The sequence below is a fragment of the Melanostigma gelatinosum genome, assembly GCF_949748355.1.
Source record: "Melanostigma gelatinosum genome assembly, chromosome: 5".
NCBI lineage: Eukaryota > Metazoa > Chordata > Actinopteri > Perciformes > Zoarcidae > Melanostigma > Melanostigma gelatinosum.
Genome location: NC_136638.1, coordinates 5,935,192 through 5,948,751, shown reverse-complemented (window position 1 = coordinate 5,948,751; position 13,560 = coordinate 5,935,192). Strand labels below are relative to the sequence as shown.

Below are 13,560 nucleotides of genomic sequence, written 5' to 3'. Positions count from 1 at the left end.
GTGCGCGGCCTAAAAAGTTTGGGAACCGCTGCCCTAGACGGCTGAACTGGGGACGTTTTCGCACATTTACAAAACATTTTTTGCGGATTGATGAATTGAACCTTTGACCTTTTAAACACAAAGGAACACGACTTTGGCAGCAATGGGGGTTTTGCAATTCGACGAGACAATAAGATGAATGGGATCTTTGTCCTGATCTTGGTTTGGTTTTTAAGTTTGCTGCCTCGTGTCCTGTGTTTGTTTGACTTCCTGTCTTTGTAGGTTTTCCCTCCTTTTTCTGTGGATGGTCTGTGTTGTATTTGCCTCGTGAGCCTCGCTCTCTCGCCTCGTGTTTCTTCCACCAATCAGCTGTCAGCCTGCTCTCTTGTTTGCCCACCTGTGTCTTGTTCTCTGATTGGTTGCTTGGTTATTTCTACCCCTGTCTCTCTTTCTGTTTCTCTCTCATCACGCTTTCTCCCTGAAATGCATGTTTTCTCCATGAAGAGTACCGGTAGTTTATAAACTGTTTATAAACTGTTTATAAAATATGTGTCCGTCTGTCCCTCTCTGCTCGCAGTGGACGGATGCATAGACTGGTCGGTGGATCTGAAGGAGTACCACGTTCTGGCCGATGAACCTGTTCGGGTGAAATGTGCCTTGTTCTACAGCTACATCCGAACCAACTACACCATGGCAACCAGCGCCAAGCTGCGCCTCATCTGGTACAAGAACAAAGGAGATGCTGAGGTGAGACCACGTGGTATGAAAGCCCATGAGGCGGGAGGGTACAGAGGACCAACCCGGGCTGTCTTAAAGTGACAATAATCAAGATTCAAATACGTCCTGCTTGTATTCGCTTTCATTTATTTCAATAGTTCGGATTAAAAGCAAAAAAGTCCAAACTATTGAATAAATAATAAATACTAATTACAGTATTAAAATGTAAAGAATGTGAATACTCTTGAACAAACACTATTATATCATGCATGGCCATGAAACAAAACCAGGACACTTCAGTAAGTCAGGGATTTATTTATTTGATATTAAAAATATGAACTCATCAGGAGACTTTGCAGTGACAAATAAAAGATAAAAACATATGTCCGGCTGAAATAACAAATAAAAGACCATTAAAGACCACACAGAATATAAAATCAAAGAATTCTTCTTCACTCACAGTTTGAAGTGTTGGTCAGCAGCAGTGTGGTCTGGTGCTACCGCTGGTGGTCCGAGACTATTCATCAGAAATATTACTGATTCGTTTTATGGAAAAAAGTGCTGGAAGTAGAATGCAAAATGTACAATGTTTGACCGACATTTGCAGATGAAGATTGAGTCTGTGAGGTTGGATTTGATTGATCTCATGGTTTCAGCTCATTGCAAAGGAAGTCTGGGTTTCCCAATCAGCAGGATATGCTGTACCATAGACTTTACTGGAAATGTAAATTTCTTTTTCAATTAATAATTCATTTCTTAGCCTTCTCCCAAATCCATTCTGCATACCGATCCTAAATATGTTTGAAAGTGGTCACACTGGAAAAGGACCCTTGAAGCAGTCCGTATGCACACTACAAAAAACAATGTATCGAGTGTGAAAGTGTGAAGGATCTCTTTACTTTCTTTGGGTGTGCTCGTGTTTGAGTAACATCCAATGCACAGGAACGAGAGGGACTGGTACATCATACTGTGGTAGTAAACCTCTGTTCCCCTCCTCTCAGCACTGTGGTTTATATCTGAATGGTAAAACAGGATTTCGCTGGATTACATTTCGACCTGATGATACATGTGATATGCATCTCCTAATCCTAAGGGTGCAGTGCTGTGCCCTTCTGCTCTACGGCATTGTGTTTCTACTAAGTTGATACCAGAGATGGACTTCATGTCTCTGTACTTAACACGCTTGTATCGTGTGACAGCTGTTGTTATTGCGCTAACATTGTGTTTGGTACTGTGCTCTGTAGGAGCCGATCATCTTCTCGGGTCACAGGCTGAGCAAAGAAGACGACTCCATCTGGTTCAGATCCGCTGAAATGGAAGACAATGGATTCTACACTTGTGTACTGAGGTACCTTCACACACATCTTGACCAATGACTTGACACTGTCATGACTCCACCCTAAAGTGATTAAAAACGGGGTTTTCTGTTACAGCCTAGATTCTCTAAGGAAGCACAGTTGAGGATTATCTCTGCTCCAGCTGGATGCGTTGATTATAAGTCTTCGTGAACATCGCTTCTCTCCCCTCATGGGAGCCGGAGGTCAAAGTGCACTGAGCGAGAGCACCGGCTTTAATTCCAGGTTTGACTTCCAGCCACAGCACATTTGCTGCTTTAGACTAAATAACATACGGCCAGGATTTCGAGGAAGCTAAATATTTGTGGCCCGACTGCCACTGAGCGGTTTCATCACACGGGAAAGGTTTCTGATTCCGAGTGTTGCGTCTGCACCCAGGTGCTTCACTTTCATTGTGTTGGCAAATAGCAGCGCTATTTATGGGATGTTTGAAGAAACGCAATGTGGGGTTTTGTTTGAAAATGCTCAGTGTCCATGTGAGAGAACACAAACGCCCCTTTGCCTCCTCAATACGTCAAAACACAGATGAGTTGTGTTTCAAAAATAATAAGATTCATCATCAACATTCTTATCATATTGAAGGTCTTTTGACTCCCTGATAGACAGATCAGTTAGTAACAATTAACCATTTAAGCGTTGACCAACAATGCACATTTTCACCAAGTAAAAAGAAATATCAATATGAAAGTAAAAATAAGTTGAGCAGAGGAGCTGCTAGTCACTTAAAGGAGAGCAGCAGGTCCACCTTAAAAGTAACTCCACCTTAAAGGTGAGCCGGAGCCGGAGCTGTTGCTAACTTCAGCGCTGACCCGCTTCTTTTTAATCAGCCGGTGGCAAGCTGATCCGTCCATGAGGGTCGGCTATCGTTCAGAGAAAAATGTAAAAACTTGCATCCCTGGCCATGACTTTATGGCATTCGTTGAGGTCTGTTCGAGTGTGTGTGTGTGTGTGTGTGTGTGTGTGTGTGTGTGTGTGTGTGTGTGTGTGTGACTATGGTGGTGGTGGGGGTGGGGTATCAACTCGCGCACCAGTTGGCTTTGTAGCCCAGAACAAGGCTTACAGTCTTGTTTACCTGCAAGCGGATGGTGTGTGTGTGTGTGTGTGTGTGTGTGTGTGCATAATGAACTGAATTAAAATATGCCCTCTGAAAAGCAAATATTTTGCCTTCAGCAAATATCCATGGGGACAAGTTCATAGTCCGGCTTATTTCCCAGTAACCCTGTATGATGATATTTGTTGTGTCAATTTTACGAACAACCTGAAAAGAAAACTCTTTTTTAGGAGTTTATTTAAAGCCAGACTCAAAGACAAGCATTTGAAATTATCTATATTCAATGTATTTTGGAGCTGCTGGTGGTTCGGACCTCACTGGGCTGAACTAGTGTCCCCCCCCCCCCCAGGCTGTGGGGCAGCTGCATTCATCCTCCTCCCTCCACCATCTCATTCAGCTTTGCTTGTGTGTGATGCAGCCAAACGGGACTGAAAACTGTATTTCGTTGTGCAACCATGCGATGTACAATCACAATGAAAGAACTTTGATGTCCTCTGCATCCCGAGAAATGTTAGTTAAGATTCATCAAAAATGACATCATTTGATCAAAATGACTGAAGGTCCATGTTTCATCCACTCAGCCTGCATCAGTGGATGGAGTGTGGTCAGTTGTGATGGAGATCAGCTCAGCTATCATCATGTTACCTAAGAACAGAGCTTCGGTCACATGATGACAGATGATTGTATTTGAGACAAAAAAACAAGACAATGCATCGAACATCTGACGACAACTGAGCTATCCCCATGACAACTGCTGATGAAGTCCATGAGATGTGGTCGAAAGCCCTTCAGGACAGCTTTCAGGTTCAAGTTGCATCCAAATGAAGAGGTTTAGATCTTCTGACTGAAGCATTGGTGAGTATGTCATCATAACTGAGAGGAAAGACGGCTAAAACTATGAAAGTAAAACCCAAAATGCAGACAACCTCAACTACTATTTTACCAAAGATGACATTTGAAGAGATTTCCTCTCCTGGTTTCACTCCTTCAATCATCTGACTTTGAAGCTCCAGGGAGCTTTAACGTAAGTTGCACTAGAGGAACTACTAGATCCTGTTCCTCTCCCTCCTCTGCATACCTTCACCTCCACCTTCTCCATCACTTCATCTCACCAGCTGTCTCCATCTCCTTCACCTCTCTGTCTCCTGTTTTCCTTCTTTGGGCTCCTGGCTCTTGTTCCATCTTCCTCCCTTAGTCTCTCTCTCTCTCCTCTTGTTTTCCCCTGTCTGCACCTGATTCTCTTTACCTCCCTCTCATCCCCTCATCCTCCCGCTCCTCTGCCTCTCCTCCCACCCCCTTTTTTCCTGCCAGAGCTTGACACCTATCCTCCTTAATAGGCTCTCTCACCACCTCTCTCTCTCTCTCTTTCTGTCTCCCCCTCGCTCGCTCAGCATGACAACCTAATTAGGGCTTGGTGTCTGTCAGTGTCTCAGGGTCTCTTATTAACACACACACACACATAGAGGCGCAGCACCTCCTATCCTAGCGTGGAGCTACTAACTGGATCATGTTATATGACTAGAAGGTTGTATCTAGGATCTGTAGTTGTGCACAGAGAAAGAGAGAATGTGCTTTTCGATGCGTTCATTGCCCTCCATCTGATGCATATCGTTGATTCTCTGATGAGGAAAGCTGCACGTGCTGTCCTTTATAAAGTCAACTTTTTCACATTTCCCACCTGACTCTCAGTTCTGACTGATGCAAGGCGAAGTCGTGTTCACGCCGGAACCACTAAAAACATCACATTAATCTCATTCGCAGCCATTACCCGCCACAGGTTGATAAAACGGGTGCAATCTCTTGTAGAAATGTAACCATGTGTGGCTGCCTCACTTATCTCCATACGATGCCAAGGTTCAACCGTTATTCTTCTCTCCGACACGTCAGCCCTGCCGGCATCGGTGTGAGCTTTCACCTTCACACACACGCTGCCGACACGTTGTGCAAATCGCTACAAATGGTTTGCCTCGGTAACAGTCGGCATCAGTCAATTGTAGTGAGCAACGAGGTCAATAATAGAACCGACCGGTATGGACGGTGAAACAACAACACAGGAGCAGCCGAGGAGGCTGGCGAGTCTCGCTCTTCTCTTGTTGTATCACTATTGGTGGCTGTTTCATGAACATTGCAACAGTTCGTCACTCTTACGATCAACGCGGGGTCACTTTGACCTGCGTTTAGAGTTTCGGTGTGGAGCTCAGTGACAGCTAGTAGGGAAGAAGAAGGATGGCTTTTAGATTGGGAATGCATTACATTGGTAATTCTGCAATCAGAAAGGCAGAAAAATCATTAAGTCTGGCTGAAAAGTCAAAATAAATAACTGACCTTTGGTTATGATTGATTGATTGACTGATATCTTTATTTCCATGTCATGAACATGCCCAACCATCATGGGTTTATAAGACAGCAACATTACAGCTGCAGTGGACACATTCCATTAAGTTTCAATTACTAATTCACAGGTTATTTCACCGCTCGGTCTTAAACTAAATATTCTGCCTCCTCTGGCGAATGACATCTGCTACAAAAAAAAAGGTTCCTTTCCTGAAGTGCAAGCTCAAGCTTTTCATAGACATCCAGCAAACAAGAAATAAACACAAATGGAAGTGATTTTACTGAAGAGTACTTCCCTTATGTCCTCTTAGAAAGGACGGTAAACATATAAGTGCACCTCGTTCTCCATTTCACCGAGCTCACACAGCGAACAGACTCTGTCCTCTGGAGTGGAGTTAAACGTACCGGCTAATAGTTGTTCCTGAGTGTAACTGTGCACACAGGAATCTTTGTCTTTTGTTGAAGTTATACTTCACATAAAGTTCAGCACTGTAGTTATTCTTTATGAGACAATAGGTGCTGAACTTGTGTTTACGCCGTGTACAGCATCAGCAGACTCTATTGCACGAGAAACACTTTGGTCCTAATGTCGAGTGAAGCTTCAGTTGAAAACACTGCAGCTGTTAAATCTGTGGTTTCCAACATATCCGCATACAACTGTTCGTATGATATCTTATGAAATCGTACAACATTTTGTGCGTTTTCTGAAGAAGAGAACACAAGTGTAGATCGTCGTTTCAAAATCAACTTTGTCTTCACAAGAAACAACTCAGCTAGGTCGAGATGAGACAACTTCTTGGTTAGGTTTAGGAATAGATTTTGGTTTTCCTAGTTGGTTTAAGCAACAAAACTACTTCGATAGGTTGAAGAAAAGATCGTCGTTTGGGTTCAAATAGCTGGTGAAGAGGCGTTACTGAAGAATGCAAGTTACATGTCGAATAAGTCAACGGGGAATGAACCGTGGTCTCCTGGGTGAAAGATACGCTTTGTTTGTGTTTATGTACGGATTATAGCGCACCTAGTCGCCCTGCAGGGACCACGTGAGTCGCCTGCAAGTCATGTTCTAAAACTAGCGTGAGTATGAAGGCAAATCACTGTCAGAATCCCAGAGTGCAAATAAGATCCACGGCCGCAGAATATCTCTGCTCGCGCGTGCAAAGTTGAAGCCTGAGAGGAGAAAAGCAAGCTTTGAGCACGAGGGACTACCACTGCTCTTCTGCTCGCAAACCTTTCACCTGCTCGCACGCGAGTAGCTTTTCTTTTCGACACTAAGTGGGCGGACCCAGCCACCATTGTGTAACTAGATTTAATTGGTTACAAGTTCATGATTTGTTCAAACATGTTACAAAGGTAGTGGTGAGTACAAACGAGACATGATGTGACAATTCATGATTTCCTACAAAATGTTAGGAGTGATCATTTGTACGAAAATATAACTGGTGTGATTTTGAACAAAATACACAATCATTGTTGATAATTGAGGAATAATTAACATTGACATGTGATCAGACAGTCTCTTCACATGTAGTATTGTTGTTATTATTAAAAGGTGATCTGTGCAGCTTTGTTATTCAGGACGTTTGTATCAAACAAGTCGCCCTTCGTACTACTCAGTGCCTTTGAAGTAGCTCTGTTTCCAAAAGGTTGGTGACCCCTGGACTCTAGGTTATTTCAAAAGTAAACAGCAGCTGTTTCATACACGCTACGAATATGTTTTTCCTGCTGACGTTACCTGCGTATTAACCCATGATGCTCGTTGACACAGACAGGTGATCTCTCACCAACGACAACAGCTGTGGTTCCAGATCCCTTCATTGCTCCTGCCACACGTCTTATTTCTCCCTGGAAAGTGTAATGTTCGCTAACCAGAGCCGACGGATGTCTATCAATGTAGTTAAAGACAAGTTTCACAGATGCAAAGTGACACCTACAAATGTAGCTCTTTATTTTAGACAGTGGAGTGATGAGTTGTCCCTCTTCACTGCACTAGTTTCATTTAAAACGGTTGTTCTCAAGTTAGATTGTTTCCGGTTTTGTTTACCTCTCTTTATTGTAAAGAGTTGTATCGTGATGTCATTCAAAACAGTATCACGGTAGTTCGTGATATAGTCAAAAAAAAAAGGGAATCTAATCGTTTTGTGAACGGGGACACCAACCAATTTCTTTTGTGTTGCTCAGAACTACTTTCTTATTTTGGGACGACATTACGTCAAAAACTAAAGTGAGTTTTAGGCAACAAAACCACTTAGGTTTTGGAAAAACATCAGGGTTGGGCTCTTAACTATGTACAGTTAAGTTGTGTCAACAAATTCCTGTAATTAGGTTCAGGCAACAAAGTTACTTAATTAGGTCTCAGAAGACTGTCACGAACATTCGGCTTAGGCAACAAAAGCACAACCATTAAACCACAATGCGGTGCCGAAGCCCAGTCGCAGGGTTGAAAGGCCTCTGTTTGTTGGATCCAACCACCTCCTCCCACCAACACAATAGTCTTTTCGGATGTGAAATACCACGTCACTGGCTCTGCAGTGGATGCCATGAAACAAAAGACAATCCGTGTCCATGTACACAAAACCAATAGATTGCAGTTTGTGACAATCACGACCTGCCACGATACCGGACTGTGTCATGTCCGTTGTGCCGTTTGCCACACTTTGCTCAGCCTTTGTGGCTTCTGCTTCTTTCACTGTAATAAAAACAAATGTATGGTTTGGTGATAGTTTATAGAATGAGGGTCTTCGAACTCTCTGCCTATTTGTTCCAGACAATGCAGGAGAGGATAGTACAGTCATTTCCAATGTGAGGCAAATGATATGAAAGAAAACTGAACATCAGAAGAAGAATCAGAAGAAAAGCCTCAGCTGTATTACATTACAAGTATGCATTAGAACTCTGTTGGCCCAAGGCAGAATGGTTGCCATTCACAGGCAGTATTGATCTTTTTCGTGACCTCTACAAAGAGGCCCAGGCCTCTTTAATTCATGCAGTATGCCCTGGGTCTGCCCCGAGCTTATAGCTGCTGGCAAATACTGTATCCTATTCTCTGTGAGGTCACCAACAAGCCCCTGGAGCACTCCGACATCCTGCCGTCCCTTTGCTGCAACCAAGAATATCAATCTAAAGACAAATATGAGCTGCTGGTGGATTCAACAACTGTTGAGCGCTGTCCACAAACATCACAAACACGTGATGCAATTTCCATATTTCCACTTTCAAAAAATGTGTAGCCTAGTTTCAGTCCTCTGAGAAGCTGCCCACATCTCCAATTTTGGGGATGGAGAAGCAATCAAATATTCTGAGGTTCGTAGGCAGGATTAGGAACGCAAACATCATCTTCCTAGATAATTAGCTGCCTAGATACATCCCTGGAAATGGATATATGTAAGTCAACTTCCAAAAATATCAGGCCTAAATCTGCAAATGTCTTAGATCCTGAAAAACATAAAGTTTATGGTTTCTATCAACCTCTACAGCTTCCACTTCCACCAAGATGGAACATGGTGGACTTAGGTTCATCAGGTGGCCAGAAACATGACTCCAAAATGACGCTAAAAGGTATATGTCATATATTAGTTATAGTTATCTGTTAGTGGTTATATGCAGCCCCCAAACGACCAAAAACAACATTTATTGCAGGTTTAAAATGACGTCTTCCTGTTCTTCCTCAGTGTCCCCGTGTGCTGCAATGTGTTGTTTGTTTGGTTATTTTAAACTGGGAAAGCCAAAGTGGGACATTTACAAATCCTTTAATGTTCCCAAATGACATGTTTCTAGCATCTTTTCATGAAAAAACGTTTTTTTCTATGAATGGTATGCACACTTGAAAATCTCACCGGCATTCCTGTAGAAAGTATAACCCAGTGTAGAGGTGCTGTGAAAGACAAATTTACAAAAGAGTTTCCATGAACAGCTTTTCCCTTCTCCCAAATGGAGCAGTTCTTTGCTGTTATCTACCTTTATGGTTGTAGCTCGTACAAAATTGTTCTCTATCTTCTTTAATGGTTTTCTGTGGAACGAAATGCTGCAGGACAAATTGCTGCCCCCCCCCCCCCCCATCCTACAATGTTTATAATGCTTCATTTCATAAGGGCTGCTGCGATCTGTCTTTTACCTGTTGTTCAAAACCCTGCAGATCCCCAGTGTCTATCGGAGTGCGTGGGTTTGTGCGAACCAGAGAGAGGGGGCCACTTGGAGACACTGTTATAAAACCAAAGGTGAACAGACGTTAAAGGTGGAATAACATTCTCTCTCAGGAGACCATAACTGTAAAATAACGTTGTCTGAGACACGAGGCGCGGCGAAAGAGAGATGTGTGCTGGGAGAAGGAGAAAGAAATGAAAGCAGGTAGGTGGGAAATGGAGAGAGAGGGAAGGGTAAAGAGAGAGTCAAGGAGAAAGTTAAATTGGAGTGATGGGGAGACAGGGTAAATAAACGGAGAGAAAAACAGGGGGGAGCTGAGGGTGGGAGGAGAAAGTAGAGAGAGAGCGGTGGAGGAGAAAAGAAAAGCAAAAAGGAGGGCGAGAAGGCATGCTGTGACTGCCCAAGACCCTCTCTACATCCACTATGATTAGGTCACCAACACACACACACACACACACACACACACACACATATCACTTAGAGCGAAATTGATACACACAGTGAGAGGTCTCAGTTTATTTTGTGAGACTGAAACACTGTGAGAAAGACTTTGCACCAAACCTATCCATCAACACTCCACTATCTGTGAGAGTCGGGCAGAAAGACAATCAAAAAGTCGCTGGGAACACACACACACACACACAGAGTAGAGGACGAAGAAAGAGAGAGGCAGGGGAGAAACCGAACAAAATGAGTGTTATCTAGTGAACAAGGTAGCGTGAGATGAGAGATTTCATGCTTCTGGCTTTGCCCACTCGTCACTTGAAAACACTGCATTCGATGGAAATGTAACATGTTCTCTGTGGGGAGAAAGTGAGTGAGCTGGACGCTGGGATATGGTTTGTGAATTGGCTGGCTGGCTAACTGTGCGGGTGAGTGGTTGTTTCATTTGGTGACATCTTGGCCGGACATTTGGGCTGGTAGCATCGTTGGCTGCTTGGTTTCTTTTGGCAGGGTGGCAGGCAGTGTTTGACTTGATTGGTTGTTAGACTGGCTTGGTTTTGCTCTCTGGCTAATTGACTTGGTAAGCGGTAGCGCCGTCCTCACCAAGAAACACAAGCCTGGATGTTTGGTTTAAATGCTTAAAACGTGCCACATAGAGGCTGGAACACCGGCAATAAGCAGCAACGTCCCTGGTTGGAGTCTGATTGGGGGCCTATGTCATCTCTCACTCCCCTCGTTTCTGTAAAAGCTGGTTAGGAGCCAATTCAGAAACTTCGGGACCTTAACTGCATATTCGATCGGGGGGGGCCAGGGTCTAAATTTGGTTCCTAAAGCATAGTTTATACTCGCCGTAGTGAAGCTGGTGCGAGGCGAGCCAGAAAATCACATAATCACTGCCAGCGAGTGGGGCGTGCACCTTTACATTTTTGTAACTTGGTGTGCATCATCATGTGACTCTCAAACAGTTCACTGATAAAAACTCTATTTATATTTCTAGGGATTATACAAAGAAGGCCCGTACACTTTTAAATACTTTAGACACAGAAGGTCTTAAAAATCCTCATTTGTGTAAATATTTCACAGCCAAATCAAATTGTTTGCAGGATATTCAACCTTTGTTTCTTTACAATGCATGTAATACTTGACTTTTTTCTTTACAGTGCTTGTACAAAGGCAATAAAGTGGTCTATGAATATGAGACATTCATTTACAGATAATTAGAATCCCTCCTCCGCATTGTGGAGGTTGGTTTATGGCCTTTTACAAATTACACCAACAGCATAGGCGTGTTTCTGGGTTACACTTGTAACTTGTTTGTACGTCCTGCACAGCACATAGAGTACAAAGGCCTCCGTACGTACTTTAGGCTTGCGCGCCATCTGCGGAGGCTCTCGCTACGCCGCCAAACGTGAGTATAAACAAAGCTTAAGCCCCTGGTGCCAACAAATCCTTGCCCTTGTAGTTGTACTTCCTGATTGCCCAGATACTGTCGGATACACTTAAGCAAGCGCTGGTTAGGGATATCACAAGAACCGATACTTTGGTTACCGAGCTGATGCCAAAATCCTGAAAACGTTCTTGTCTTTCTACTGTACTGTAGGTCAGGGTTCAAAAGTAATGGCATACCGTCGTCCTGGGGTAAATAGAACATTTCCCTGATGATGCTACATTATGAATAAATCTGTGTTGCAGGAAATGAGCTAGCAACGTTAGCTGTTGGCAGCCGGTGGGAAGTTCAGTGCTGCTTAGCTAACAGCTAATGCACAGAGGTAGCGTTGAGGTTTCAGTGCTTGACGAGGAACTTCATCAGGGATTCAAAATAACTTTGCACCAAACTGTAGTGTATGTTGAAGTTCATGACATGTATTGCTTTATTTGTTTTTTATTGTGGTATTGAATTAGGTATCAATAAACATGGAATTTCACTGATATTGGAACCAACTACTGAACTTCTGGTTCTGCGACATACGTAGCGCCCTGTTAGGTCGACGGGTGGACCTTTTTTATCATCTTAAATGTATTATGTAGTTGGTTCCGAGTTCCAAAAAACAAGCTGTCCATGTGAACAGAGAGAACAAAAAAACCACAAAATTGAATTTGCGATTGCATTCTGAGGCAAAAAATAAATATCCATAAACCACTTAGCGTACTGTTGCTATGATGGAGACAGACACTCTGGAGTCTGAAGTCTCCTTTTCATTCACCCCTACATCTCTCTGGTCTCCTTGGCGTCAGTTCATTACATCCAACGCAATAAGCAGAGTCGCTCCACGGTAATAATGATGAGGACTGTGTTGCTGTTCATTTGTGAGTGAGAAGTGCATTACAAACACAATTGTTAAATCCATTATCAGAGTCATTTCCCTTATCTTCACAGACGTGATGGAGATGCAAAAAGGAATGTGCGAAAATGACTTTTATTTCATAGTTTAGTTCTGTTTAGACTTTAGTTATTGTGCATCCAACCTTGTCCCTTAAAACTTAGTTCCTTACTAATTAGGTTTCCCAGTTAGATTGTGTTGAGAAATAGCTGCCTGGATTAAACTGCTCAGTGAGTACTAAAACCTGAAAATGAGTCAGCATTCCTCGTCTCAAAGCCAATGAGTTTTGAATGTTTTGTTTATATGCCTGACATAAAGTCTGCGGTCTGTTGTTCTACGATATAAAATATGTTCGTAAATAAATATCTACGGTAATATGAATTTGTGCAATGTTTATTCGAAAATATAAATGAACAGTTTTTCACGAAGGAGACATTTTTTTAAGGTAATGTTTTATTCAGTATGTTTCGTGCCTAAATTGGTGCCTTTGTGAGGGATACAAATCATGGCCAGATTGCACCATTGGAAAAAATTTAAAATAATTATTGCCTGACCACTCTTCATCGCACAACCTGGACACCAATTAATAAAGTAATGTTAATAATTTGTTCTCACCAGGACTCTTTATTATAGAGAAAATCTAATTAAATAAAACATAGACTATTTCACTGACATTTTGCATTGTCAGCGAAGTTTTTACTATATATATATATATATATATATATATATATATATATATATATATATATATATATATATATATATATATAAATAAAAAAAATGTAATGGAGACACGGCTGAACTCTGTTCAAAAAGGGGCATATGTTGACATTTTCCTGAAGTGTGACTTTTTGTGGTGGTGACAAATGACCGTCCTTTGTTAGAAATCAAGGCAGTGGTACAGTACAGCAGGCGGACACTTTTTCACCTTCGGGAGGAGTTCAAGATGGATGATTGGGCAAATGAACTGGCTGATTTTTACACTGGGGACCATAACCTGCATCTGGTCTCTCATCAGTGTATTCTTTATGACCTGTTGGTATGGTTGTAATTTGTTTGGAATGGATGGAAGGAGATGACCTGTGCCAGTGCCCTTTACTTAAGCCAATCTAACCTGAACCAAGTCGTTTTAGCTGCATGAATTTAACCACACCATAACCCCATCACAAAATGCTCTTGTGGGTTATTATGGAAGGCACTGACAAGCAAAGAATACACT

At 42.5% G+C, this 13,560-nt stretch overlaps 1 protein-coding gene across 1 annotated transcript in view; it reads left to right on the top strand.

Moving 5' to 3' along the window:
• The window catches only part of il1rapl2 (interleukin 1 receptor accessory protein-like 2), a gene marked incomplete at both ends in the record, with an annotated part of 337,128 nt that overhangs the window by 182,653 nt on the left and 140,915 nt on the right, over positions 1–13,560 (top strand). The window contains 2 exon segments of the mRNA XM_079268538.1: positions 557–726; positions 1,941–2,044. Of these exon segments, the coding sequence (XP_079124664.1) occupies positions 557–726; positions 1,941–2,044 (274 nt within the window).